Source organism: Mastacembelus armatus, chromosome 3, assembly GCF_900324485.2.
Source record: "Mastacembelus armatus chromosome 3, fMasArm1.2, whole genome shotgun sequence".
Lineage (NCBI taxonomy): Eukaryota > Metazoa > Chordata > Actinopteri > Synbranchiformes > Mastacembelidae > Mastacembelus > Mastacembelus armatus.
In genome coordinates, this window is record NC_046635.1 from 12051102 (window position 1) to 12078566 (window position 27465).

Consider the following 27465-nt stretch of genomic DNA (forward strand, 5'->3'; position numbering starts at 1 on the left):
AAACAGACGGAGACAGAGACACTGTAAAAAGCAGTTTACATTTATTCACAGCATTGCAGACAGGCTTTGCAATCTGGATTTGCCACTTCAGTGTTGACTGTTTTCAGGCTATTATTTGGCTGACAGGTGAACCATCACCCCAGTCTCAAGTTATGTGAAATCTGCAGCAGGTTTTCTTTAAAGGGCCCCTCTGTCTTTGGCTGAATCCGTCCTTCCTTTAGTTCTGACCAGTCTGCTCAAATGGAGGGACTGTTGGGATCTTGGTCACCTCCCTGGTTACTCAGTTCTTCTGGATGGCCGACTGTAGGAACTGCCCTGGTGGTTCCAAAATTCTACAATTTCACATTTTTTAAGGCCACTGAATATGTTCATTTTGGCTTCAGGGAATGTTGATAAACACCACTGCCAGATGTATAGGTAATAAAAATACCTTCTGGATGCAGGTTTACAGTACTTCTGTGATGCATTAACACTCCTGTTACTGGTTTTCTTGGTTAGTTACTTGGCACAAATGTAAAAAAAAAGAAAAAAGAACTTATTTGATAAAACAATGTTACAAATGTGCTCAACATTTAACAGCTGAGGTGGGTCTGTGTCTGTAACCTGCCGCTAGGTGGCGACAGACTAAAAGCTTCATTCCTACCTGGAGACGTGGTTAATTGACTTTGTCCATCCCAGAGGAGGGAAACTATCCTCCTGCAGCTCCCAGCACCGACTGGTCCCCCGGTCATTAGCAGCGAGTCCATGTGGAGGAAACTACTATGAGAGAGTAGCTAGTATGCACCGACAATTAACGTAAATGGCGCTTGTCAAAAGGAAATTATATCAGCGTCTGCTGTTCTTTGTCGTTTTTCTTCCAATCTCAGGTAAGCAGCTTCTCCACTGATATTTAGTGAACGAGTGAAACTACTAACTAGCTGAGGTGGGAGCTTGCTCTCTCCTCCTAACGGGACTTAACGAAATAGCATTAAACACCACTCGACAAACATTTGGCCACACTTCACTTTCCAGCAAAGCCTCATTAACCTGTTTTAGTGTTTACATTTGCTAATTCGTTGACTTGAATATGCGCTATAAACATTAATAAGATTGACTGTGCGTCACTTTGAAACTTTTTTTTTTTTTTTACAGTGGTACTCGTCAGTCATAACGTTTGACATATATCCAGTTTATTAGGTACACCAAGCTAAAAGTACTGCAGTAGATCCAGTACTTGTGGAGGTGATATTGTACACCCTTACCAAAAATAAGTTAATTTTATTAGGGAAACTTAAATCGAGTTCAAGTATATATTTTATAAGTATATTTTATGTAGTATACTAATATCAATGTACTAGTATCCTATTTTAAGACCTCTTTGGGCTAAATTGGCCAACTTTTAGTTTATAAAAGTATAGTTTCAAGTATACCTTAATTATAAGAGAAATAAACCTTTAGTACACAAGGAGTTCATATCTAAATTTAATTTTGTACTGCAATTCTGTGTATGGAACTTATTGGTACTAATTATATGCTTCTAGCCTGCTTTTTAGTGTATGAAAATGTACTTTGAAGTACACTTCAGATAAACTTCTATACATACACTGTTAGTTTACTTGTCACATAACACTCATCCCCTTTTTAGGTTATAAAAGTACTTTAAGTATACTTGTTTAAGATTCTATAAGAGTAGTCAACTTTGAGCTCACAACTAATTTATCCCTAAGTTGGCCTTTGCAATGCAACTATAATATAACAAGTACTGACCTGGACAGCCCATTTATCAGTGATGACAGGATAAATAACAGAAACACCTCTCTGAATCCTGCAGTACAGTTCAGCAGCCTCTAAAATGATCACACAGCTGAATCAACAGCTCTGAAACAAACTGAAGGAGGATTTATTACAGGACCGTTGGATTAGACAGCAGTAGTTTTAGCTTGGTGTCCCCAGTAAGCTGATAACTGAGTGTATAGATAGGGTGAACAGGTTGCTGCTATAAGCAAATATTTTTCAGCAGTGGTTTCACTCATCACTTCACTTTAGGTACCAGTGACTGCTGTAACTTCTGCAGTAACTACGGTTGTTGTGCTCTTATCCACAGCTAAAGAGACCCTATTAATCATATTAAAAGTGCTGATATCTGAACATTGTATAGGTATATTTGATGTCTAGCGGGCCAAATGATGCTTGAACTTACTAATTAGAGCAGATTAAACAAATAAATTGACAGTATTTATATTGTACATTATTACAAAGTATTTAGCAACACTGTAAGCTGGTGATTTTCTAACCATATCCAATCACAGATTTCAGATCAGCAGTGTGCCAGTCCAACAACACAATTTACTGCTACAAAATCAATACATATACCAGAGCTGGTGATGGAGATACATCAGTTAAGACAGCTATATATTGTGGACAGGCTTTATGACTAGTCCCTTCTTATAATTTGGGAGAAATGATTTGTATATTGCTGTTATTGCTTCGAATTGGAAGTGAAAAGCCAGCAATCCTCTGTTGATATATTGAATTGTAGCCATTTAGGAATGATGCTGTGTCGCTTTTCAGTCCACAAAGATCACACCAAACATTTTGTAAAGTTAATGCTGAGAGTTTGGTAATAGGTTTCTGTGTAGGCTAAAAGGAAAAAATGGGATCAGCTGTTTCACCTTCAGCTGGTGACTTCATTAGCCTTTAACTGGATTAACACATATTGGAAAGACTTAAAGAAGATACAGGTTACTGTACATCACCGTGGCTCCCCTGTTGGCATGCCACTCAAATGTGATACCTAACCCAAGCATATTTTAATCTGTGTCACACTTTTATCTCTCTGTGAACACCAATAAAACCCGACTCAAGAATATTGAGCCTCTAGTAAATCAAATTGCTGACCGATTTAAAATTCACATTTGAAATCACTTTAACCCAGCAGGTTGCCTAATGTGTTAATGCTTTAAATTCTTGGCTCCTGACATTGCCTTTCTCCTCTGCCCCTGACAGCAGCACCCGTCCTGACAGCCGCTTTCATTTCTCATGTGCTTTTCTCAATCTTTTTTTCCCTCTTTCTGCAGGTATTTTATGCTTTAGCGAGCTATTTTTCATCAAGGAACCCCATGATGTCACTGTTATGCGGAAAGAAGCTGTTGTTTTGGACTGTCAGGCACATGGAGAAGCACCGATTGATGTCAGATGGCTCAAGAATGGAGTTAAAGTGGTGGAGAATGAACGGGTGTACCTGCTCTCCAATGGCTCCCTTTATATTTCAGAGGTGGAGAGCAGAAGAGGAGACAAATCAGATGAAGGGTTTTATCAGTGCCTTGCTCAGAACAAGTATGGAGCAATCCTGAGCCAGAAAGCCCGTCTTACAATCGCAAGTGAGTATGATGCTGGAATTACATTGGGAAGATTAACAGTGGGGAGATCATGTGATGTGATGGTCGAAGTCAGATGTATCATGTTCTTGTTGTTTGCTTCCATCGAATTGAAACAATCACTTAATGAGATTCAAAGATTCCAAATAGATTAACACATTATTGTTTATTTTATGTTTGACATATATTTGGATTTTTGATGCTCAGTGTTGCATTCAAGGTAATGTTGGTGATATCAGGAAGACTGACAAAGTCTTCAAAGAGTCCAAAAAAAATTGTTTGGAAGGGGAAAATGCTCATTGGTGTGAAGGAGCAGGAGATTTGAAAGGTCAGGAGTGGTCCAGGATACCGGCTCTCCAGTGCTAAAGAGCGGATGACCCCTATTCACAGGCCAGGGCTTTCAGGTTATTGCACACTGATCGCTTGAGGAATTGTTCTTTTGGAATGCTTTCTCTTCCAGTGCTGGGCAAGTTCACCTCGTATTTTAAGGGGGGAGCAGAGAAGCTTCAGGCAGTCGGTCTTTTGGGACCTTAGATCCCCTCCTCCCACCTACAGGCCATGCATCTTGTTGTGTCACTTTTGCATAATGTGTGTTAACCCTTTTACCCCTGCCTGCAACTCTTTCCCCCCTGTATCATATCATGAATTTTTAACATCCGATGCAGGACGCTGGAATTAAATGTTATATTACATTTAATGACATGGAAACAGCTGTTCCAGATGTCTTGGCCTGGGATTAATTCCATAGAAAATTGTTTAACTTTGAAGTCCATTCGTGCTCCAATGTGATGCTGATGTTCCAAAAATCCAAGTAGTGGTGAAAGTTAGTTATTTTTGAGTTCCTGATGATAAACTCTGATGTTTGCTGTTTTTAAACTTTAGAAATAATAAAAATGAACTTTGACTTTACAAAACTTTATGGACAAATGGACTGTCATTTGTCTGATTTACACAACAACTGTAGAGTTTCTCAAGCAAGTTTACATGAATTATTTGTAAGCTGCACTTTACTCAGTGCTCTGTGGTAGAGATCCCAGTTGTAACTCAGACATTTCTTTTAGGTAAAAAGTACATAGAGTTTTTTGACTTTGAGTTTGGAATTGAGTAGTTGAGACGTGATAAAGCCTGCCAGTGAGCTTCACTAGTTTGTTTTAAAATGGCACTTAGATCAGCTTGAGGCTCTATCTGGAAGCTCATAAAATTTGCACATACCTGAGAAATGCTCTGTTGAAGGACACAGAGACAACAGTGGGGGTTGTTGTGAGTGGTGTGCACACACACACATACGCACACACACACATGTGAATTGCCATTTCCCAGTACCATGGTCTTACCCTGAGTGTCTAAATGACCAAACTTTATTGCAGGCCTTACTAGGTCAGCAGGGGCTGGAGGCTTTGCACACAATTGTTTTCTGCCTCCCTACTCTGGCCAAAGAGTAAAAAGCTTTTCAGTCTGATCGTTTTTGTCCACATCCCCCCCACATGCTCACTAAAGAAAAGGGTTTCTTTGGAGGCAATTGTTTGTCCTGATATCAGTGAACAGAACTACTGGACCTGTTCCCCACAGCAAGACTAATTACATTAACTGTAAAAGTTAAAATAGGGGATTGATTCTAAGTTTACATTTTTATTGAAACGTCAGGGTGGCAAACCTCATTAAACAGCATGACTCTGATGTGTGACTTGCCTATTGCAGGGAAGTTTGCTCAGAGAGTTTAGCAGTGTATGGTCATTTGTCTTTTTGTGTTTTAACTGGAGAAAGACTGTCCATGAAATTGTGGTGGTTATTTGTATTTGTTTGTATTTGTTTGATCCAAGTGTTGCTGTGCCGTGAGAGCTTTTACATGTTAATTCATGAGTTACACAATGAATAGTGTAACATATAGGGAGCCTCAGTACGTCCTTTCTATAGATGTAGAGCAATGTCTCTATCTGTCTTGCTGTCATCTCCTTCTGCTCATTGTATAAGATGTGACTACTGGGGAGTGCATAAATGTTGAAGGTGTGGACCTGCTAATTCTTTGAGGAGTATGATAAAGATGGAGGATAATGTTCAAGATTGGGTTGCTAAAGCACAAAGGTGATTTGGCCTTGATGAAAAGAAGTGTGACACAGGAGCCTTATCATGTGACTTTGGTCAACAGATGTTAGATTGATGGGGATTTCAATAACTGACTCAGTTTTGGTGGTGTACAATGGGTACTGTCACATGGTGAACATTTCTGAGATGTGAAGTTGTATTTATGTATTGCAGTCCAGGTAGTGTCAGACGTTTTCATAGTTTGACAAAATCACAGACAGGTTACAATGGTAGTGCCTTGCTATATGGTACAGTGCAAGATGAAAACTAGATCATTTCGACCAAACAGGGACAATTCCTGGGACAGTTGAAACTGACTGAAGACATTTGTTAAACCAATGTTAGAAACTAAATGTTTGGGCCTGTGTTGGTTGATAGCCAACCACTGGTTTTCAGCCAACTGTGTTATATAACATTATGTGTCATGTTGTGTCATATTCCCACTGATGGAATGGGTTGCATTTTTGATTAGTGTACTGATATTTAACTTGGCATTATCTGCAATACACAAACATAATATTATTGTAAGGTTCAGGTTTATGTTGTTGCTGCTTGATGAATGAAATCAATGTAGTCAGGGGCTGGTTTTGTGGTAACTAATTTAGCAGATTTTTGCTGCTGATATCGAGTACTGATTCAATACAAGTGCTGTCTTTTTCACAAATACTAAATTCTTATGCGTTACTATGGGGAAATCAGTTGTTATGTAGATGCCTTGACACTAAAGTGAGGTTGTGACTCACAATGGCAGTGAATGTATCTGACAGCAATAATGGAAAATGAGGCAAAGATGATGACAACCCAAAACTATAAAAGGTTTTTGCTCCAACCTTAACTTTTAAGATAAGATAAGAAAACCTTTATTTGTCCTGCAGTGGGGAAACTGCGTTGTTGCAATAGTAAGTACAGTACACAGCAGAGTGCCAGAAGTAGCAAGATGTGAGATAAGTAAGAAATTCAAAATCTTAAAAAATACTAAGTGGAATAAAACTGTAAGTGTGTAGATATGTGCTTATGGGTATGTACAGTATATGGACATCTATGGATAAATAAATAAATACCAGATAAAGTGACTACAGTATATAGCATTGATGGTGATTCACCTTATAATACAGTATTGTACATGATTACAGGAGATGGATGACAAATGTACAGTTAGTAGTGATCATTGTAGAGTCTGACAGCAGCCATTGTAGAGTCTGACAGCAGCAGGAAGGAAAGACCTGCAGAATCTCCTTCACACAGTGAGGGTGGATCAGTCTGTCACTGAAGCTGCTCTCCGGGGCAGACAGGGCGTACTGCAGGGGTGAGACTCATGGTCCAGCATAGATGTTAGTTTAGCCAGGACCCTTCTGTCCCCCACCTCCCTCACTGTCCAGAGGACAGCCCAGGACAGAGTTGGACTTCTTGATGACTTTGTCCAGCTTCTTCCTTTCCCTCTCCCTCTTTTAACTGTGTGGAAACAATGCCTGCAAGACTGTAGCAGTTTATTGCAGAAGTATATTTTTTTATTATAATATTTTTTATTATAATAATTTTTATATTATAATATAAACCTTCCTACTATGTCTCAAATAAGTGCCAGTGCATTATAATGGCAATTAAAGCACAATTTTGCTGAGCTTGTTTCTTGGTCTTTGTATGACCAAGGGTCATACTCACAAATACAGATGTCACTGTGGAATATTTGAATCATAGTGGTTATCATTTATTTATTTCTGTTAAAAGCAGAGAGCAGAACACGCTTTAAGCCATGTACTGCATGGGTGTGTCCATTGGCAGCCAGGCCAGGACCACAGCCGTATAAAGTTGCTAAGGAATTCATCTGACTGTCATCAGCTTGGCACAATTAGAAACCCCAATAAGACCAAAGCAAACTTCGCCCATGGTGAGCAGTGATGGGACTGAATGAAATTCCCTTAAGTGAGACAACTCAGACCTGGGAATCTTGTTTTTCTCCTCCACTGGGCACAAAAGGTTACCATGGTTCCCCCTGAACGGCAGGCCCAGAGGTCAAAGGTTTCCTTAAATTGTTCAATAGATGGAGGTTGGCCAGATAGAGCACTGAACTTAAATCTGTCCTACAATAATGTTGCATGCTTTTATCTGATGTCTGATTTTTGTTCTCCCAAGTATGTTTCTTTTCTTTTTTAGGTGTTGTATTATAGCACAAATTGATTTGGCTATTCACTAAAATCTTATTTTCATTATGAGCAATGACACAGGGTAAAACTGTTGTTAACAGCAGAATGTAGGTATTTACACAGGATTCCTTAACTCCATTAGCTGATAAACAATGAAGCCACTGTCTATGCTGAGTGCAGGGCTGCTGTTGAATGATTGGAAAACTTTGAGGAAGAGATAAGGGATTGGAGGAGGGGATGAGTGCTCCTTCAAAACACCGCTCCCCCACCACCCGGACGGTGTTTTAAGAGGTCACGCTGCTCATGGGAATAGTTCTTTGTTTAGCCAGGACAGTGGTCACTTGACTATCCTGCAGCCTGTGTGGACCAGCAGCACATCTGCCAACCAGCTAGTGATTGATTTGTTGGGCTTTTCAGCTTCGCATTCTTCTCCTTCCTGCTTATCAGATGTCTTTTTTCCCCATAGCCTTTTTTTAATCTTCAGTGTTTAAAGTTGTAAAGGACCCATCACTCATTAAACAGCTGTTTTTTTCTGTAAGATTTGTAGTCATACTCAGTGTGAAATAATTTTGGTGCATCCATATAGTTAACACTCCATTTCATAGGAATAGGACCAATGAGAAAAGTACATGTAGAACATCTGAGGGTTGTCTCAGTGCAGGTTTTACATGGGCATCCTGATACTAAAGGTCATTAGTTTAGCATGCACCCTGCAGGGCCAGGAAGATGATCAATTTTAATGTCTCCCCTGAAAGATTGGACCCTGGGGGTTGGGTAGGTTGTGGGGGATTCATTGCCATTTATGTAGCTGAGTGTGAACACAAACTGCTTCTGTCATCCACAAATTTTGGTATTTTTGGTTAAGGTGAAGAGTTAAATGGACTTTAAAAGTTATTCACAGAAATTTTGATACCAAAAGCATCCATCACAGTCAAACACTTGATCATAAAAAGAAGTCAGCAGGTTTAACACTAATAGCTCACAAGATGCAGATAAAATATGTTACGCGGTGTTGTGTTGAGAAACTGACCACAGTAACCAGAGGAGGGCTGAACTAATTCCTGGTATTTGTAAGGGAACCTTTGTTTGGGCCTGACCTGTCCGCTGACCTTCAGTTTGTTGATTTGCTGGCATCGGCAGGCCCATCTGTTACAAGTTGAAGGGAGGCAAATACAGCTTTACTCTTCAGGTTAAGTTTTGACCATAGGGAGCACATACTCTAATAAATCACAGAGGCATATGGCCAGACTCATATCTGTATATTTTCACTGTTAAATTTGGACAACTCTGAACATTGCTCTGACTTTAAGCCTAGCATGCAGTTAGTTTTAATATTGGAATTCAATATAGCACATCATCTGTGCAATAAAAGTATGCTGATTGAGAGAGAAAGAAGAAGACTCCTGTGCTGAGGCAACTTTAAATTCATACAATTGTGATCAATTATATCTTTTGTGTAAACCAACTACTAGAAGCAACGCGACTATGCCATTGATCCAACATAAAAGGACAGGCTCCAAAACCAGATTTTAACATTGCAGCTAAAGAAGGATGTGGGTAGTTTGCAGTGCTGGTTTCAGGTGGTCAGGCAGGACTCTGTCTGAGTTTGGTGCTTGCCAGGATTTGTGGAGGTCAGAGGTGAGAGGTGACATTGCTGGGGAGGGCAGATGGTTGGAACTGTTTCTACATGCTTTTGGGGAACAGGCGGAGCTATCTGTTCTGTGTTTAATTTGGCCAAAATGCTATCGCAAACAAGACCAAGGATTTTATATTTATATGGTTTGCTTTAGTAAAGAAAATTATTTAATAACACTCATAGATGGCTGAAAGAGCACATTCATCTAATTAAACAATCACACAAGCTTGATGTGTTTGCCTTGATAATAGCATCTGCACATTAGATGCCCCTTGGCAAACATCATCACTCAAAGGAGAAGGTTAGCCTCTTATTTTAAGCTGAGCGCTCTCTGGCCAATGCTCCACAAACCCTATCAGTTATAGATTTTCAACTTGTTTAATGGTTTGTCGATAAGCAATCATTATCATGCTGTTTGTCAATCCAGCATCATGTCTCTGTGTGGAACAGCAAAGAAATGAGGCAGAGGATCAGCACAGCTCATTCTCATGCCCTACAGTCATATCACCTCAACACAGTAATGGCATTTTTTTTTTAAATTCTGCACTTAGGCGATGACAGTGAAGGTGGCAGAGGGTTGATGCCTCTTCCTACTTTACTTTTCATTAAATGTGTCGATGGTGAAAAGATCTGATTCTGAGCCATTTGTCTTGTGTTTTTAAGCACATAGTTGGCAACATCCATGCATTTAATGAGCAATCACAAAAGGATTCTAATTGCTTATCAAAGCAATGGCATGGCATTCGATTCATTCTTCTGTCAAGTCCCTCATATGTCAAGTCCCCCATGATGATACTATGATGTTATAAAATTAATATATTCTAATAAATAACACACTTACGTTATATCTTCAAGTTATATCCAATCCTAGTTAATATTCATACTTTTATCTCACTGACTGAATCCATCATCCCTTCCTTGGCCAAACAAGATGCTCCTTCCTGTACAAATGTCAGTTTGATTTAGAGGCATGTCTCTGTCAGTTGTGAAAAAACCTAATTCACTGAGTGTTTATTTTATTTTGGCAGTCGGAGCTCTATCACTGTTTAGTACCAGAATACTGGTCAGCACTACTTACAGTCATCCATTGTGGCCCCTCATAGGCATGGACTGTATGGTAGTGTAGGGATTTCCTGTGGACTTCTCTGGAAAGCAAAGGTTACTGTTGTATGATGTTGTGTGTCTCAGGGGCAATGTTCATATCCAAATTTTTGCAAATAATTTGGTACAATGTCTACCTACGATTGTGGGTTGCATGCTGCATTTTCAGAAGATTGTGGCAGAATAGAATTTTGCAGTTTCGGCAGTTTGTTGTTCACACGGAATACATGACATACATGGTTTTAACCTGATGCCTGGCTTCATGTCTCTTTCTTATTAGCTGAGTGCCGATGGCTTGTAGTAGAAGCCATGGGGTATCTGCATGGAGGTTAAAGAGCACCACTGTGTGTTTGTTTATCCATTTCTTAAGAGGTGATAGTTCCAGCCTGACAACAGGGAGCAGTTTTGCATCTTAAAAATAACTTTTGAGAAGTAATAGAATAGGTTGAATGGAGTAACACAGACTTTATCTTACTGGGCCTTACAGTTTATTAATTAGTCTTGCTTAACTGTGAATTATTTAAATTGATATTTAGGGCAATTGCATACTGTGATGCTTAGTGTTTTTGTTAATCTCAATATTTGCTCTCTATCAGAACAGCAGTACAATTGATTTTTTTAAACAATTTATTGACCTTAGGCCTCTGCTACTTTTTGAGCACAGAGGGGGATGGAACAGCAGTGGGTGACCTTAATGGCTTTTAGGATTTTTATGACACAGGAGGAACCACTGTCAGAGAGCATTTGTTAACAAACAGGGCTAAAACAACTTAAATCATTATAAAATGCATACACTTCTTTTGGCTGTTTGGTTCACAGTAAAGGGCCTTATTGTAATTCAGGTAGGGCCTCATTTGTTTGCTGCTCAGCTGGTCGCCGACATCAGCCCAGTTTCAGGGAAACCCTATCCCCGCAGGACATAGCTGTTCCACTCCAGTCTTCACTTGTAGGACTCAGCAGGTCTGTAGCTTCAGGTAACAGACATCTTTGTTTTCTGACATCCACTGGATTTGACTGAGGTGTCTGAAATACACAACTATATAACTAGATGTATGTTAGGAAAGGAGCGAAGTCATTCATCAATATCATCTGTAAAAAGATATGAACTGTAAGAATCCTCGTTTACATTTACATGCTAACTGGTGAGTTTATTTCTAACCCAGACTTTGTGGGCAGTTTTTGTCAAAACAAAGTTTGAGACAACAAATAAGGAAAAACAAAAAAAGAAATACAACACCGGCATAGCTACAGAACAAAAAAAAACACCTCAAGGGAAAGGAGTTTCTTTGAAATTATCTTAAAAAGAGTACACGTGACGGATGAAAACATGAATAGGTATGAAACATAATAAATTATATATGTTATATATAATTCACTGTACATCTGGGCCAGAACTCCCCTTATTGCCTTCTGACAAATGTTCAAGTTAGTAGTAGTTTTCTGAAGCAGTTAAGTGTTGCTAAGTTCAAATTAACCATTCATTACTTACTGAATGAGGTAATAACCCACGAGTCCCAAGATGTCAATCGTCTATTTACTGGAATTTAATGTGAGACAATATGTACTTTCCCATTCTGACACACTGTATCAAAAGGTTGAAGATTGTAGAAATGTTAAGAAACAACTTGGAAATTAATTTGGTATTTATTATTCAGACCAGAGAAATCACTGTTAAATCCAATCACTTTTTTACATGCAAAAAAACTCTTGTTTCTTGTGTATTGCTATAGGCATCTCCTCTTTTGCAATCCAGCCAACATCCATAGTGGTGACTGAAGGTTCAGTTGCCAGGTTTTACTGCAAAATCAGTGCTCTCCCTCCTCCCATCATCACTTGGGAGTTCAATCGGGTCACATTACCCCTCACCACTGAAAGGTATGCACTGTTGTTTTCAGTTTTACTTCATGGTACAGCAGTTGTTTAGGAATCTGCTCACAAAATCTGTAGCCACTCTTAGCCATGATCAGTTATTAGAAATATTTAATATGTAATTGCTCTGTATTGTAAAGGTGTATTGTATATAGACATGATACCTGTCTATATCTATCGATAGATCTATTGATAGACTTTATGAATCACTCAGGGGGATTAATATATTTGAATTCAACTAATCTTTTAGCAAAAGTAATCATTTCTGTGTTTATCTTTCATCTAGAATCACAGTCCTACCCAGTGGTGTTCTACAGATCCACGGGGTGCAGCGGGTAGATGCTGGAAATTACCGCTGCATCGCCACCAACATTGCCAGCCGCCGCCGTAGCATGGAGGCCACCCTCACTGTCACCCCAGGTATGGCACCCAGCTCTGTATATTGCAAATATATTGTTTAATCAGCATCAAACAGTTTAGTGGTGAAACAACAATCACAAAGGAGAAACAGTGTTTGCTGTAGATCTTTGTGCAAGAATACTGCAATATGATTGTTTGGTAACTGGTTTTGTATCTTTCAAGCACGTGTAGACTGCTCAGTATTTTGCTAAATTTATTACTACTATTTAATTGCAAAAGCACAGATTTTTTCACTTGAATCTACATCATATCACACTACATGCACTAAAGCTGTCTTCCTCCCCTTCTTCCTTGCTCTCTCTGCAGCTCTCAGTCCCCAACTTCCCCAGAGGCCGCGCATCATTGCTGGGCCGCAGAACATTTCAGTGTCCCTACACCAGAGTGCCATCCTGGAGTGCATGGCCACAGGCAATCCCAAACCCATCATCTCCTGGAGCCGAGCGGACAGCATGTCTATTGATGTTTATAACACCAAGGTGTTAGGAAATGGAAACCTCATTATCACAGACATTAAGCCCCAGCATGGAGGAGTTTATATGTGCAGAGCCACCACTCCTGGCACGCGAAACTATACTGTCGCCTCTGCCAATGTCACTGTGTTAGGTAAAATACAAATTAGTATGCAGTAGTTTGATTGTATATATTTGGATTTTGTATCAGTAATTAATAGTTCAAAACTTAACACCTATGTTCTTCTACTAAAGCACCACCCTCTTTTGTTGAGTGGCCAGAGAGCCTGACCCGTCCACGTGCTGGCACCGCCCGCTTTGTGTGCCAAGCTGAAGGAGTTCCAACGCCTCGAATCACTTGGCTCAAGAACGGAGAGAAAGTTCACTCTAATGGTCGTATCAAGATGTACAACAGGTATTTTTGTTTTCATGTAAATGATAATTCCTGTGATCCTGTTATTTTGTTTCCAGCACATCAGATGTATTGGCTTTATATCCACAGGAGCCCTAACTCCTTCAACCATTAAATATTTAACAGTACTTGTTGACTAATCCAGTACAATTTAAATAAATAATGTCCCTATGACAGAAAGGAAAACTGAATAATTTACAGCAGTGCAAAGTGGGTTTTAGTTGTTTTCACTATAATCAGCTCTTGCTCCTTATTCAACTGTCAGCACTTGTTAAAGATAAGTATAGAAGCTGTACACCTGCATCTGTGAATCTGGATTCTTTATCTGTATGTGTGTGTGTTGTGTGTGTCTTTCCCACAGCAAACTTGTTATTAACCAGATCATCCCAGAGGATGATGCCATCTATCAGTGCCAGGCAGAGAATGAGCAGGGATCGGTCCTCTCCATGGCAAGGCTCATTGTGGTGATGTCTGAGGACCGGCCGAGTGTGCCCAGAAATATCCGAGCTGACACAGTGTCCAGCTCCGCCATCCTTCTGGCTTGGGAGAGGCCATTGTATAACTCAGATAAAGTTATTGCTTACTCAGTGCACTACATGAAGGCTGAAGGTAAGTGGCATGTGAACAAACAAGCGTACAAGCAAGAAAATTTCGTCATTGGTCTTTTTGTCTCTCAGGAACAATGTTATCCTAATTACAAGGAAATGTTAATGTCATTAAGACATTTTATGTATAAGACCTTTGTAGCCTCAGGAAGTAGCAGTTTAGGAACTTAAATTGTACCTCTGTCCTTTAAACTTGTTTTGTGAATGCTACATTGGCAAAGGCACAGGCCAAAAAAGGAGCACTTACTCAAAATGAAGTAGAACAAAGGTTTTTTCTTGACAAACAGGAGTAGTCGTCTATACACCACAGTCCTGTGGAGTTTCAAGATATAGTGTCCCTTCCTTTTGGCTGATAAAAAACAGAATGCAGACAAAACTATTCGCAAACAGTCATTCACAATAGTGTAGTGTGGCAGTGGAAAAGCTTTCCTGGGAACTCTTGTTGTTGACAATAAGACACAACGTACCATTTGAGAAAAAAACCTCAGCTTGTTCATTCAAGCACAGCACTTAATTATAATGCCACTGACTTCTATTGTGGAGGTGACATGTACAGAATTCAACCAGAAGAAAAAAGGAACACCTGCTAGAATTTGTTGGGGATAAGCAGGTCAAAATAAAAAGAACAAGTTGAACGAATTCTCCCTGTTTTATTGTTGAATAACTGGCATCTCTCAAGGATTTAGTGCACTTGATTTAGATTCAGTGGCACAGTTGCCTTGGACCCGCTCACAGAGAATGACTGTTCATTGACATTGACTGAGTATCAGTATGCCCTGCACCTGAGGTTGTATACAGCGAGGCTTGGCATTAAATTGAGGCTCCAGTGAAAGGAGGAACTAATTATCCTGTGTGATGGAGTGCCTAAAAGTATGTATTCTGTGAGGACAGTGGGAGGGTGTGAATTGGACAGGAAAGCAGACTTTATTAAACTTTTCAGGGAGGCTTACTGAGTCATTCATAGTGTGTAGAATGCTTTTTTGTTTATTTCTTAGTGCCTTATTTACTGGGTCAGAAATCAGACCAGGTAGTTTTTTTCCACCATAAAAACATCTTTTGTATGACTTTTCTAGCCTGTGCTAATTAAAGAAGTATTACACTGGAAAAACTAGATAAATATTAGTTAGTAAAATGGTTGCAGGAACTTTAAATTGTAGCTGCATAATCATAGACACAAAATTTTATGTGACTCTTGGTGACTGAATAAAAATACCACCAGGTGAATTTGAACATAACAACAGTACTGTATATGTATTGTTCTATCATTTTTTTCTTATTCAATTATAAAAGTTCAAAAATAGATTCAAAAATAAAAAACCTTTGTTTTAGAGCATCAAAAGATTTAAGATTTAAAAGATTTAACATAATTTCTCTTTTTTGGACTGGGTTCTGGATAGGATTTTGTTCTCCTGCTTTCTATATTGTTATGTTGCAAAACCTGCAGTATTCTTCAAATATGTGCTAATTTGTCTCAGTTAATGTGTAAACTTGAAATATATGAAAAAATCCTTATTCCCGGACAGCACAGATTACTTTTTTAGGAAAAAAAAGCAGCTTTCATCTTGTACTGCTTTAGTACTGCTAACCTAATTTCCATTAGTATGAAATGATTATTTCATCACGCTTTGCAATGTTTTAGGATTAAACAATGAGGAATATCAAGTCGTCATTGGAAACGATACAACTCGCTACATTATTGATGACCTGGAGCCTGCTTGCAACTATACCTTTTATGTTGTTGCCTACATGCCCATGGGAGCCAGTCGTATGTCGGACCACGTGTTCCAGAGCACGCTCGAGGATGGTGAGGCATATACTGTACCATCTGATGATCATAAACAATAAATTCAATCCCACAGTCAATAAAAAAATCCAGAACATGCAAACAATGGTGTTATTATTACCCAATGGGACACAGAGAATGTTTATAAGTTTGTGTGTCCACAGTTCCCCTCCGTGCTCCTGAGCTCAGCCTCACCAGCCGCAGTCCCACAGACATCCAGGTGTCTTGGCAGCCTCTCCCAGACAAGCTGAGTCGTGGCCGAGTCTCAGCCTATCGTTTGTCCTATCGCACAAGTGATGAGACGGCAGTCTCTCAGATAGAGCTACCTGGAGAGAAGACCCAGTATCTCCTGGAAAACCTGCAGCCAGACACCATCTACCTTCTGCGTATTGCCGCTGCCACAAGTGTAGGGTGGGGTGAGCAGTCTGCATGGACATCTCATCGCACTCCAAAAGCATCCAGTGCTCGAGGTATGATATTAGAAAGTGTTTTGTCTTCCTAATGTTTGTGAAATAGCACCATGCAACCACAAAAATTGAGTCAGAATTTTGTGGTGTTTCAGTTTTGTGGTGTTTTTGTGGTGTTTCAAAACTTCCAAAGAAGTTATATTATTACAGATTTGAATTAAAGGACTGATAGAGAAGGTATTGTGTTTGTTCCCCTGTAACCTTTGCCCTACACTGTCAGTACTATTGGAAAGGCTTCAGTCACTTCAGTCATAAAGGGAGTGACTCAGGCCTCTGGGTGGGAAAGAGTATGTTTAGGGCTACATCAGTAGCTTTAAGGTGGGGGAGGGGAGGATTTGTTTTTCCTGCCCATCTCTTGTCTTGGGTACACCTCAATTTGTACATCACGTTTCCCTCACTTCTGTCTGTGTTTTTATAGAAATGAGCTGTTATTTCTTATGCCCCATTGTTTGTAATAATAATTGATTCTGTCATTTGTCCAAATCAGTAAAGAGGAGTAATCAAAATGAGGGAATTGGAAAATAAATTTAAACGTGAGTCCTCTTCTGGTAAACTTCACCCCCCTCATTACTTAAAAGAAAAATGTGTGGAATCGTTCAGTTGTTTTTTTTGTCAGCACAAGTCTGAAAAGTCTGTTTGTAAAGACTATATCCTTGTTTTCATCTTGCACTGTAATTCTATTTTCTATATAATGCATGTTTTTCTGAATCTTTACAGTTCCTCTGGCTCCTGAGCTGCGTTTGGAGCCTTTAAACTGCACCACTATTGTGGCACGCTGGCAGTTGGCAGCCAGAAACTCAGCTGGTGTGCAAGGCTACAGACTATTCTATCATGAGGAGAGCCAACCTGAGAGTGCCCCAGTTCGGCTGCGTGCGTTGGATAATACACACACCATTGGAGGCCTTGGTGAGCTTAGTTTCAGATCATCTTGATGTCTTAACATTTAATTAACTCGCTTTTGCTTTAAGGTACATGCTCTTGTCAAAACTGGCCTTGCATTAAGAAGGTGAAGAACAGTAGAATGACAGAAATTTTCGTTATCTATTTGCTTTATTGGTATGATTTAATGGCCTTACAAGCATAAGTGATTGCATTTAATATATTTTAAAGTTAATGACTATAGTGGGCCACTAAAAACGACTTGGTCCCATGTTGAAATCTATAAGGACGAGCAAAAGGAGAAAAATAAAAAATAAAAAATAACTTTTCAGGGTTACAAAATCTTTGTGGAAGTTTTTGATCAAGAACAGCAACTAGTGAAGCTGATCTATTAATTGGCTTAAGTCTTTTCCTGTGTCAGGCTGAGGTTCATCAGGCGTGGAACACACAGGCACTTCCATGACCTGCCAACCTCTGTGAGGGATTTTGGTGTGTGTCTTTTCAGCAGCTGCTGGATGGTGTTTGGGGTATATCAAAGATCTCATGGCCTTTAGGTCAGATTCATTTTGGCTTTTTTGTTTGAGAAAGGAAAGGGCTCAGGCCGATGCAAAGGACAACTGACCATCTGTGGCCAGAGGAGGTCAACCAGGTGGTCAGCAGCTGACTTGTAAATCATGAAGCTCTGTGCTGGAACGGGATCAGAAAGAAAGAGAGAAAGACGAGAAGCACTATAAATTACTATAAGTGTTAACTCTAACTTCTGCAGGCATTTAGGTAGATACTTGGTTCACTGCTTAGAACATGATTACTATTAATGCTAGTGCTGCATTACACCTATTATGAAATCTGCAACAACCTTTGCTGTTTCTACTGATAGTACTGACATGAATAATAATCCACACTAATAAATTTCATATTACAGTAAGTATTGAACTACTTTAGGTAAACAAAGTTATACCTGGAATGATGGTTTAATGATAACTTCAGATGGTGGTCAGAAAAATATTCCATTATAATTTGGTTTGTTGGTGATTTATGCATTTAAACATTTTCACATCATTTGATGTCAGAATGATTCTATTGGTGTGCATTTTTTATTGCTCTTTGTTGCTTAATCAGATGCTCTGTGTATTGAATAAATGTTGTGGGAGGGAGAAGAAGACAAATATTAAGCCAATCAGTAACAGCAACATCAAAAAGTTTTAGCTGAACAAAAATCTTAATCTTTTTGTTCCTGTTTTATAATGGAGCTTTGCAGGGCAATGTTTTGAAGAGAGGGAAGCTGTTTTGTGGAGGCTGATTTATTATGTGTTTTATGACTGCTTTGGGTAGTGTTGCTGGAGGAGCTTAGACATCAAAGACTTTCATTGTGTTTGGCTTTGAGAGCCACAAAGATAGTTTATTAGCCAAGACCTAAAGGAAATGCAGCCTCTCACCAACTGAGCTGTAGGCCAAACAATGAGCATGCCATAGTGAGCTCACTATCTTACAGTTCCGAGATTCCTTTGTCATGAATTAGCTAGTAGCACTGTGCACAAGGTGAGGTGTAAAGTGAAGCATCTGGCCTCCTGTGTGGCACCACATCCTGCTATGCTGTGAGGAATCTGACTAAATGGCTTTCAAGTGTTTTACCAATTGTCCCTTCCTTTTTCAGGACATTACTTTTTCTGTTATTACAGCTGCACCATTAAGCAAAAGCAATGCAAATCTTTTGATACTGCACAAGGCAGGTTTAAAACACATAAGGAAACGGGTGTCTTTGACGGTGTTCAATCAATTGAACTATTTATGTATGAATTTTGTGTCCTCTAAACTACCAAACAGAATTTTGATTTTTCTCTCTAGGTGATCGGTACGAATTAAATCTGATCGTACTGTAAATGACATTTCCTATAATCGCTGTGCTGTTGTACACAGCAGTCATTGCTTTTTATGCCAATGACATTGATTTTTGAACTCTCAGGTGTGGCAGTGCTGGATGCTGCTCTGCATACAGCTGCAGAAGGCTGTAAAATTATCACTTATGACAGTCCAGGTGAATGAAAGCACATCCTGAGAGACAGGAATGTGTTTGAGAGGCTCCAGTTGGGTATAAATGACACAGTGATGTGACCTTTCCTCACATGTGTATTCTCTCCATGGCCTATGAGAAGAATATGTAGTCACATTTGGGGTTTACATGCCTGTCATACCTGTTGGCACCAGGCAGCTCTGTATGCACAGCTGAAGATGAATCTCATAGCTGCAAGCTATTGTGCATCCTCTTCACTTCTTTATCCTAACACAAGGCAATGACTGTTTTTATAATGTAATTTTTGTACTTAATTTATATGTGTTGTGTGTTTTTTGTGTTAGTAAATCAGAAGAAGGGGGCAGGGGAGAGAGAGATGATGATGATAGATGTTGGTGTCAGGGTTCATGTGGGAGTTGACATTTATGGCCCCTGTTCAGTCCTGGGGGCCCTTTCGAAGGGCAGAACAAAACCTCAGGGGCCTATAGGATCTGCAGTTGTGGCTGTAAAAAAAAGGGGGGGGGGGGGGGGGGGACCAAAAATGGCTAAAATATGGCCTTTAATACAAACAGCATAATTTATGGGACTCAGGTCATGTGAGATTTATCTCAGTGGGAAGGACAGGAATGTGTCTTCACCCAAGGATATATTCTTAGAATTGCGGCAATCTAAGAATATAATGTGTAGTAAGGCAGCTACATTGATATTTTCTATCTCAAGCTGTGTACAGTGCTATATCAGTTTGTGTTGAAAAAATTAGTTAAATAAATCAATTAAAAGTAAAAGTAAGAGGGAAACAATTTTGATAGTCAATTAATAATTTCAGTCTTTCAATTCACAAAACTGTTTAATGTTCCCAGCTTCTTAAATGTGAGGATTTGCTGCTTCTCTGTATCTTCTATCACTGTAAATTTAATATTGTTTAGTTTGAAATATAATATATAATATTAATTTTAGCTCTAAGAAATTGTGATAGACAAAGATTTGATGATTGTGGATTAATGGGAAAAAAACAGTTAATACATACAGAAGAGCATAACTTGTTTTAGTGTCTAACAACTTTGTCAGTTGCCATGGAGAGTTATTGGGTGCCCGTTTAAGTAGGTGATGTCACAACATCGTAGTTGTTTCTCATTTTGCTGTTGTTGATGCATCAGTATACAAAAATTACTGAGTTTGATTACATTATGTTTTTGAGATCGTCAGGTTTCTCCTCCACTTTAGGTAAAACCCAAACCTATCTGCTGAGTTTTCTCTTATTGGGATGCAGTGCCACCACCTATTAATTGGCTTTTATTTTGACTTTTGTTGTTTCCTCTGCTTAACCCTCCCCCTTCAGAGAGGGCCCTATAAGCCCTCCGTTTTGCAGGATTTAGCTTGCCCAGATTCCATGTCAAAGGTCATGGCCCAGATGTCACAGCTTCCCCCCTCTCAGAGCTCCTCTCGCATAATTACGGCAGGCCCATTGTATTGTGGGGCTGGGTAGAGGTGCATACTACATTCCTGCTCCTCTTTAGAGGTGGCCTGAGGCTTAACAAACTGTGCAGAAACTCTAGATACTAAGGTGGATGTTGTAGAGAAATTATAAATGTTTATTTATGTATTGTATCAAGACAGAAATATAAAAAAAGGTTACCTCTTTTAATGCTGACCGTTCTCCAAACATGAATCTACTTTCCACAAAGATTTCATACAGAAACTGAGGATATTTTTTCAATGTTTTTCTTTTGTTCTTTATTGACCATCAAAGAGCTGTTTAGTTGTAGGTGGTGAGAATCCCTATGCAAAAAGAGGCTCATCTCATATTCCCATGACCCCAGATTCTTTCAAAGTTTTATCTTGGCCTGACCTGCTGGCCCTGGTCTGGCTCCAGTAAAACTCCTCAGGGAAGTATGGGGGTTCAAGGAGCTTGACTCCACCCCCTCCAAAACCTCTTCAAACTCTATGGGCACAAATTCAGCTCCTGTGGTCTCCCTCTTCTTTTGACCCTCAGACATCAATAAAATTTATGTAATTGTACTTGAGCTACAAATTTCTGTGTTTTTATTACCTTTATGTGTGCAAGAAGTTGCACATCTATAGTCCTGCATTTTGGCAATGAACAGATAATATTCACTGATTTGTAAGAAACACACTAATGGATGATGGTACCATTCTCAGATGTCTAACAGGGACTAACCTTCAGATCAGAAAATACATTATATGTTACATGTTAAAAATACATGCACAAAAATTATTTTAATCTGGGAAGTGTGGCTCTCACTAAAATGTGACCTAGCATTTGAGAAACACTAGAGTTGACTGATATGACTCACAATATCAATAGTGTGTGCAACATTTAAAAGGGACCCTGATCATTATTCTAGGGGTAAAAGGAACATTTGGTCAGATGGCTTTTGTTCAGGAAATGGTCTTCAGGGTCACTTAGGCCTGCAACTGCTGTTGGCGGTCAGTGATGCCTGTCCCAGGGGAGTTTGTCCGTAGATTTAACCCCCAGATTCTGCACCTCAATGGGAGTGGCCACTGACCACTGACCAGCAGGGGCTTCTTATTTGCAGTCCAAAAGGTTGGGATGACAAGGTGATGGATAGTGGACCTCTTCTGTTCTGCTGCCCAGAGTGCTGCAGAAACTGACCAAGTGAGCATCTGTCGTACTTCCTCACCTCTCGTTCCCACCACACCATCAAACCAGAAAATCTGAGTGACCCCACACCCACACAGTCATCTGGCACAGGGTTCGGCCTATGTTGAATTAATACATTGATTGCAGAGTGATGGTGAACATCACTATAAATGTTCCAGATCTGAGACTCCAGCTAGACTTGTGTGTTTTTCTGCAAGATGTGAGGGTGTTTTTCATGCCTAATGTGATTTATTTATACATTCATTTTCTTCAGACCCAAGGAAGAAGTACCACGTTAAACTTCTGGCTTATAATTTTGTTGGAGATGGCTACCAGGCAGACCAGACAGTCAGCACTCCTGGATGTGTTTGTATGTCGCACAATAATTAAAATATATTTTTTTTACCGTGCCTGTAGCTAATATTTACTATAAATCAAAGTGGGGAAAAGTAACATACATCTCAATGCATCTCTCAGCTGTTCGAGATCGTTTGGTGCCCCCGCCACCTCCTCCACACAATGTCTACGCCAAAACCAACAGTTCGACTGGCGTATTCCTGCACTGGGGCCGACCAGCCTTCACCTCCAGCCATGCAGTTAACTACACCGTTCGCTGCAACCCAGTAGGCCTGCAGAATGCCTCACTGGTGCTCTATCTTCAGACGTAAGAAGTTCTTCATAATACAACTTTTATTCAAAACAACCTTAATTTGTTATTGTGCCCACTTGAGGGCAGAGTACCACAACAGGGTGAACATGTCTGACAGCATGAGAGAATCACATCACCTGTACTAGCTGGAGAAAGTTTCCAGGTCACTGACCTAAAACCTAAACGTAAAAAGTGCATTTTAGCAGCATTCAGCATGTAACATCTCTAAAACTGCAACATCTATAAATGTCAGCAAATTGCACTGAAAAAAAAATGTTTTGAGTGAACTGGTCCTTTAAGCATGTGCTATATCTTTACTCCACAGGAGTGAGCAGAGCCTCCTGGTGCCGGATCTCGAACCTAATACCAAGTATGAATTTGCCATTCGACTTCACATTGATCAGCTGTCCAGCCCCTGGAGCCCTGTTATCTACCAGAGCACTTTTCCTGAATGTGAGCACAAAAACAGTGCAGTTATTGTATATACACTGTATGAAGTGTGCTGTCTTTTTGATTTGTATCCTGTTGTAGTGTTCATGATATTTTTGTTTGATCTTTTGTTTTTTTGTTTTTTTTTTTCATTCATCTACACAGCTCCCACGCTGCCCCCTTCCAACGTGAAAGTGACTCTGATTGAGGAGAACACAGCGCTAGTTTCATGGAAACCTCCAGATGACCCCAACGTAGCTGTGACACATTACACGATCCTGTATGCCTCCAGAAAGGCCTGGATTGCAGGGGAATGGCAAGTGCTGCAAAGAGAAGGTAATGAGTTAAAAGAGACACACAGAGAAGATGGGACACACAATGACTTTCTCCTGTCCCAGACAAATGGTCAATTGGAAATCAGTAACTCATTTCATCCTCTAGCCCGTGTCTCTGTTCATTGTGATCGCTGAATTGTGCCAGCTCACTGCTTCTGTATTGCATGGTTTAATGTGATTAAAACAAAGACTTTTGATTTACTGACATAAAGACCATTTTGGCCCATATCTATACTATATAGAAATATCTGTCCACATCTAGCCTAGTGACGCACACATGTAAATAAAATTATAATTTTGAAGATTCCCATCAAACTGCCACATTGCTGAATTCATTTTGTTCTCTCTTTCAAATGGTTATTAATCTGTGCATTTGTTCCAGTTGTAGACGAAAAAATGACGGATAATGCCCCTTTAAATTCTAATTCTCAGTGTGAATAAGAAAAAAGAGGCGTAGGTTTCTATAGTTAGCATGTTTTTTGTACTCTATTTCTGTTGAATTACATTTATTGATTGAGTTTCCATTATGGAAGAACTTGTACTTGTGTAATGTTTCACACTTTCTAGTTGCTCTATAGTTTCCTTAATGATAGTTAGACATAACTGCATCTATCAGCATCCATAAGAGTTGTTTTTGCATGAGATCTCTAATCACCTTGTTAAAATACCAGTAAATAAGGTTAAACAGATGAAACCAGTGCAGTTAAATATTAGAGTTAAATCTCATCACCAGGGAGCATCACCATGGCACTGCTGGAGAACTTGAAGCCTGGTCAGGTTTACTTGGTGAAAGTTTCTGCATCCAACAACATGGGTGATGGACCGTTTTCTCACATAGTGGAGTTGACAATACGAGCAGATCTCACCTCTGCTCACGATTCTGGCCTCTCCCGTGACTCCACACATGCCACAGGTCAGTTACACAAAAGACCTTTGAATTGCTTGTTAATCTTAAATAACATGGTCACAAGGTATACAATAATCTGATGGCCTTGCCTTTATGTTTCAAGCCTTTTCTGATGGCTTCTACCACTTAGACCAGAAGTCAATGACAGGGATCACTGTGGGAGTCTGCATCGCTCTCATCTGCATCATCATCTGCGCTTTCATCATTGTCTGCAGGGGCAAAAACAGGTGCTTAGTCAAAACACAGTGACGACAGCACTCATTGTTGTCCAGTATCCCCAGGTTCCTTGGCTATTCTCTGTCTACTGTGATAACGTTTGTAATAACGTAACAGTAATAATAGTGTTTGTTTCCTTCCAGGAAATTTTCAGCTGTTAAAACTGGCAGAGAAGGCGTGAACACAACTGTCTCAGCCACAGCACATCTGGGCTCTGAGAGAAGAGCTGAGAATGCTGATGTGACCGTACAAATGATGGGTCACAGCCATTTCATTGATGCCAAGGTACTTAAGAAAAATTGTAGAATTTAAATGCCAAACAAGTGACATAGCATGTAGCAAAGTAAAGCCACTGAAATTTGTATCATCTTCAATCATAATCATTTACAGTCAGGACCAGATATGACATGTATGTTTTCATAATTAAAAACATGTTTCTTTTCTAGGGTGGAACAAACCTCATCATCAATTCTCTCGGTCCTGTTCAGCCCAGCACTGAGAAGAAAAAGAATTGGTTTTCCTTCAACAATAATGGGAAAAAGGATGACAAACTAGTTCAGGTAAGGTTTAGAAAGTTGAGCCCTCCTTGAAGTTTATAGATGATTCAGTGTGTTGCTTAATCCTACGTTGAGGCCCAGGCTGCATATAAATGCGACTTTAACCATTTATGGCCTGAACTTGAACAGGACCATTTGTTTGTTGGATATCGTACCTAGACCTAAGCATTGCATGACTCAATTTGCTTCTACTCATTTGGTAGTTATAAATCCACTCTATCTAAGAACCTTGAAGGAAGTCAGGAGCACACAGAGGTTGTAAAAATCTAAATGCAGCTTCCAGGGCCAATAAGACTATAAGCCTTACAGTCTAACTGGAAGAACACTTTCTCTGTGCTGTAGAATATGAGACATGACACTTCGTCCTACCAGCCAGGCACCACAGTGCTGACATACAAGGAGGATTTCTCCATTTCTCCAGACCAACCCACCACCCTGCAGGCCCTGCTCAGGCGTGACACGGAGGGATCTTCTAACAGCGAGGAAAGCCACGCGACCAGTGACTCAGGTCGCTACTCTCACGATGAGATGGAGATGACCAACCTGTCATCCGGTCCCTGCAGCCGCCCACCATCTCTAACAGTGGACAGTGGGGGCTCCAGCTGCATCAGCCCAGCTGAAGAGTCGAGCAAGCTTTCAGAGGAAAGTCAGGCTGGTCTGAAGTTAGTGGAGTCCAAAGAGAACGGCTGCAGTCATCATGAAGCCCAGAGCAGTTCTCAGGCTGAACTTCCTCTCTAAGTCTGTGGGCATGTGTGTGTGTGCGCGCGCGCGCACTGTGTGTGTGTGTGTGTGTGCGTGCCTGTGTGTGTGTGTGGAGGCAGAGGTATACTTGCAAAAAACTCAGTACCGAAGTTGAACTCTTATATCACTGAGGGCACAGGAGAAGAAGGAGCAGTTGGACCTTCAGACACATACTCTTATTAACTCTCTGGTAGAGTGTTTGATGAAACAGATGAAAAACACCACTCTGCTAAATATGACACTAAAACAGATAAAAACAGGTAGCCTGTCTCTGTCCAAAAGAAAAAGAGAGAGAAAAGAAGATCTAGCAGAATCTCTAAAGCTCACAAATTATTGTGTTATGTCTTGTTTGAGCTATACAAAAAGCTGAAGTGTAAAAACAAGTCGTTTTACATCAGTTTTCTAGGCTATCTTAAGTTTCTCTTTTAAATGAACAAAGATGAGGGTGGTGGCAATATTCCCATCTGACTCTTGCCAGGAAAACAAATAAGAGTGTTTACCAAAATGTTAAACAAGCCAAGATACGGACACATTTGCTTAAAATTCATCCACATCAACCTGCTGAGGTTATTTTCTGTTGCAAGTACACTTCAGGCCTGAATGTCAGTGTGTGTGTGAGCCAACGAATGCCTTTTGCATTATAACATGTTGGCAGGGAGGGTCATTTGATTTCTCTTATTTTCTCTTTCTTTCAAGTCTTTTTTAAATTCTTCTTTATTTTATGTGTATGTTTTTGAAACAAAATCTCACCCACCATGAATGTTTAAAAAAGATTGTCAAAAATGTGAAAAAGTGATATTTCTGGAATTATTTAAGAGTTTATCACTGGAGCTAAAGAGAAGCGCAAGTCTTTTTTGCTTAGCTACCTCAGTTTACCTCTGGGTAAACTTTCCACTGTATATTTAATAACTACTTATACCTATGTTATGTGATGGGCTGCTTCAGCTCCGTTACAGTTGATACTTCCTGATGACTTTTTTTTTCTTATTGTCATCCTATTCTGTCTTTCTGTCTTGCTTCATTCTGATTTAGTGGATGGCAAGGGCACTGCAGCTTCCTCCTTTCACACCACCCGTTGTGTGGACTGAAGGATCTAAAACACACACACAGTTTATTTGTCTCCTCAGGTGTTGCTGAGGTACTGAGCCAGTATTAATAATATTTGTTCTTCATTTTGTCCATAATTAAGTAATGGTGCAAATGAAATAATGAATGTCTGCCTTGTTTTGTATGTCAGTGCGCAGCTGTCCTTGCTCTTCCTGTTTTATACTACCTCATTTAAGAATTTATTTGATTGTCTCATTCTTTTCCCAAACTCAGGGAACAAGGTTTAGTACATTTGAAAAGTCATGTAGTGTTACATGGTGAATGACAGGGTATCTTCTCAGTACTAAACTGTGGTAGAGTGTAATTGCCGACTAGAGTATGATATGAATGTATCTCTGACATTGTGTGCCAGTAGCTCAGGTGTTTGTGCTGCCCTCCCCACAGATGGAAACCCCTGTGTAGTTTCTCCTCAGGTCCAAAAATGTCCGCGTTTGCGGCACTTTTGTTTATTGACTTCTTCCTTTTTTATTTGTGCAAAGATTTCACACCAAAGTGCTTGCAGTTGCATGTCAGTAAAGAAAAGCTTCATAATTTGGCCTTAATATGGGAAGCATCCCTCAGATGCTGAAACCAAAGCTTAATCTTACTGAAGGAGAGGATGCAACACATGAAGGTGATTGTTGGAAAAGCAATGGAAGTGTTTAATCAGAGATGAAAGTGAAGAATTGAATGAACCAGAAAATGTTT

The 27465-nt window shown here is 39.8% G+C and overlaps 1 protein-coding gene across 1 annotated transcript; it reads left to right on the forward strand.

Moving 5' to 3' along the window:
• Positions 1-799: 799 nt before the first annotated feature.
• Positions 800-25668, forward strand: prtga (protogenin homolog a (Gallus gallus)). Its single transcript, XM_026320175.1, has 19 exons — positions 800-866; positions 3057-3359; positions 12050-12194; positions 12475-12608; positions 12915-13211; positions 13313-13472; positions 13831-14078; positions 15714-15878; positions 16022-16327; positions 17042-17230; positions 22112-22207; positions 22315-22501; positions 22812-22939; positions 23081-23251; positions 23984-24163; positions 24261-24384; positions 24517-24658; positions 24820-24933; positions 25273-25668. The coding sequence occupies exons 1-19, from the start codon at positions 800-802 to the stop codon at positions 25666-25668; spliced, it is 3552 nt and encodes a 1183-aa protein (XP_026175960.1).
• Positions 25669-27465: the final 1797 nt, after the last annotated feature.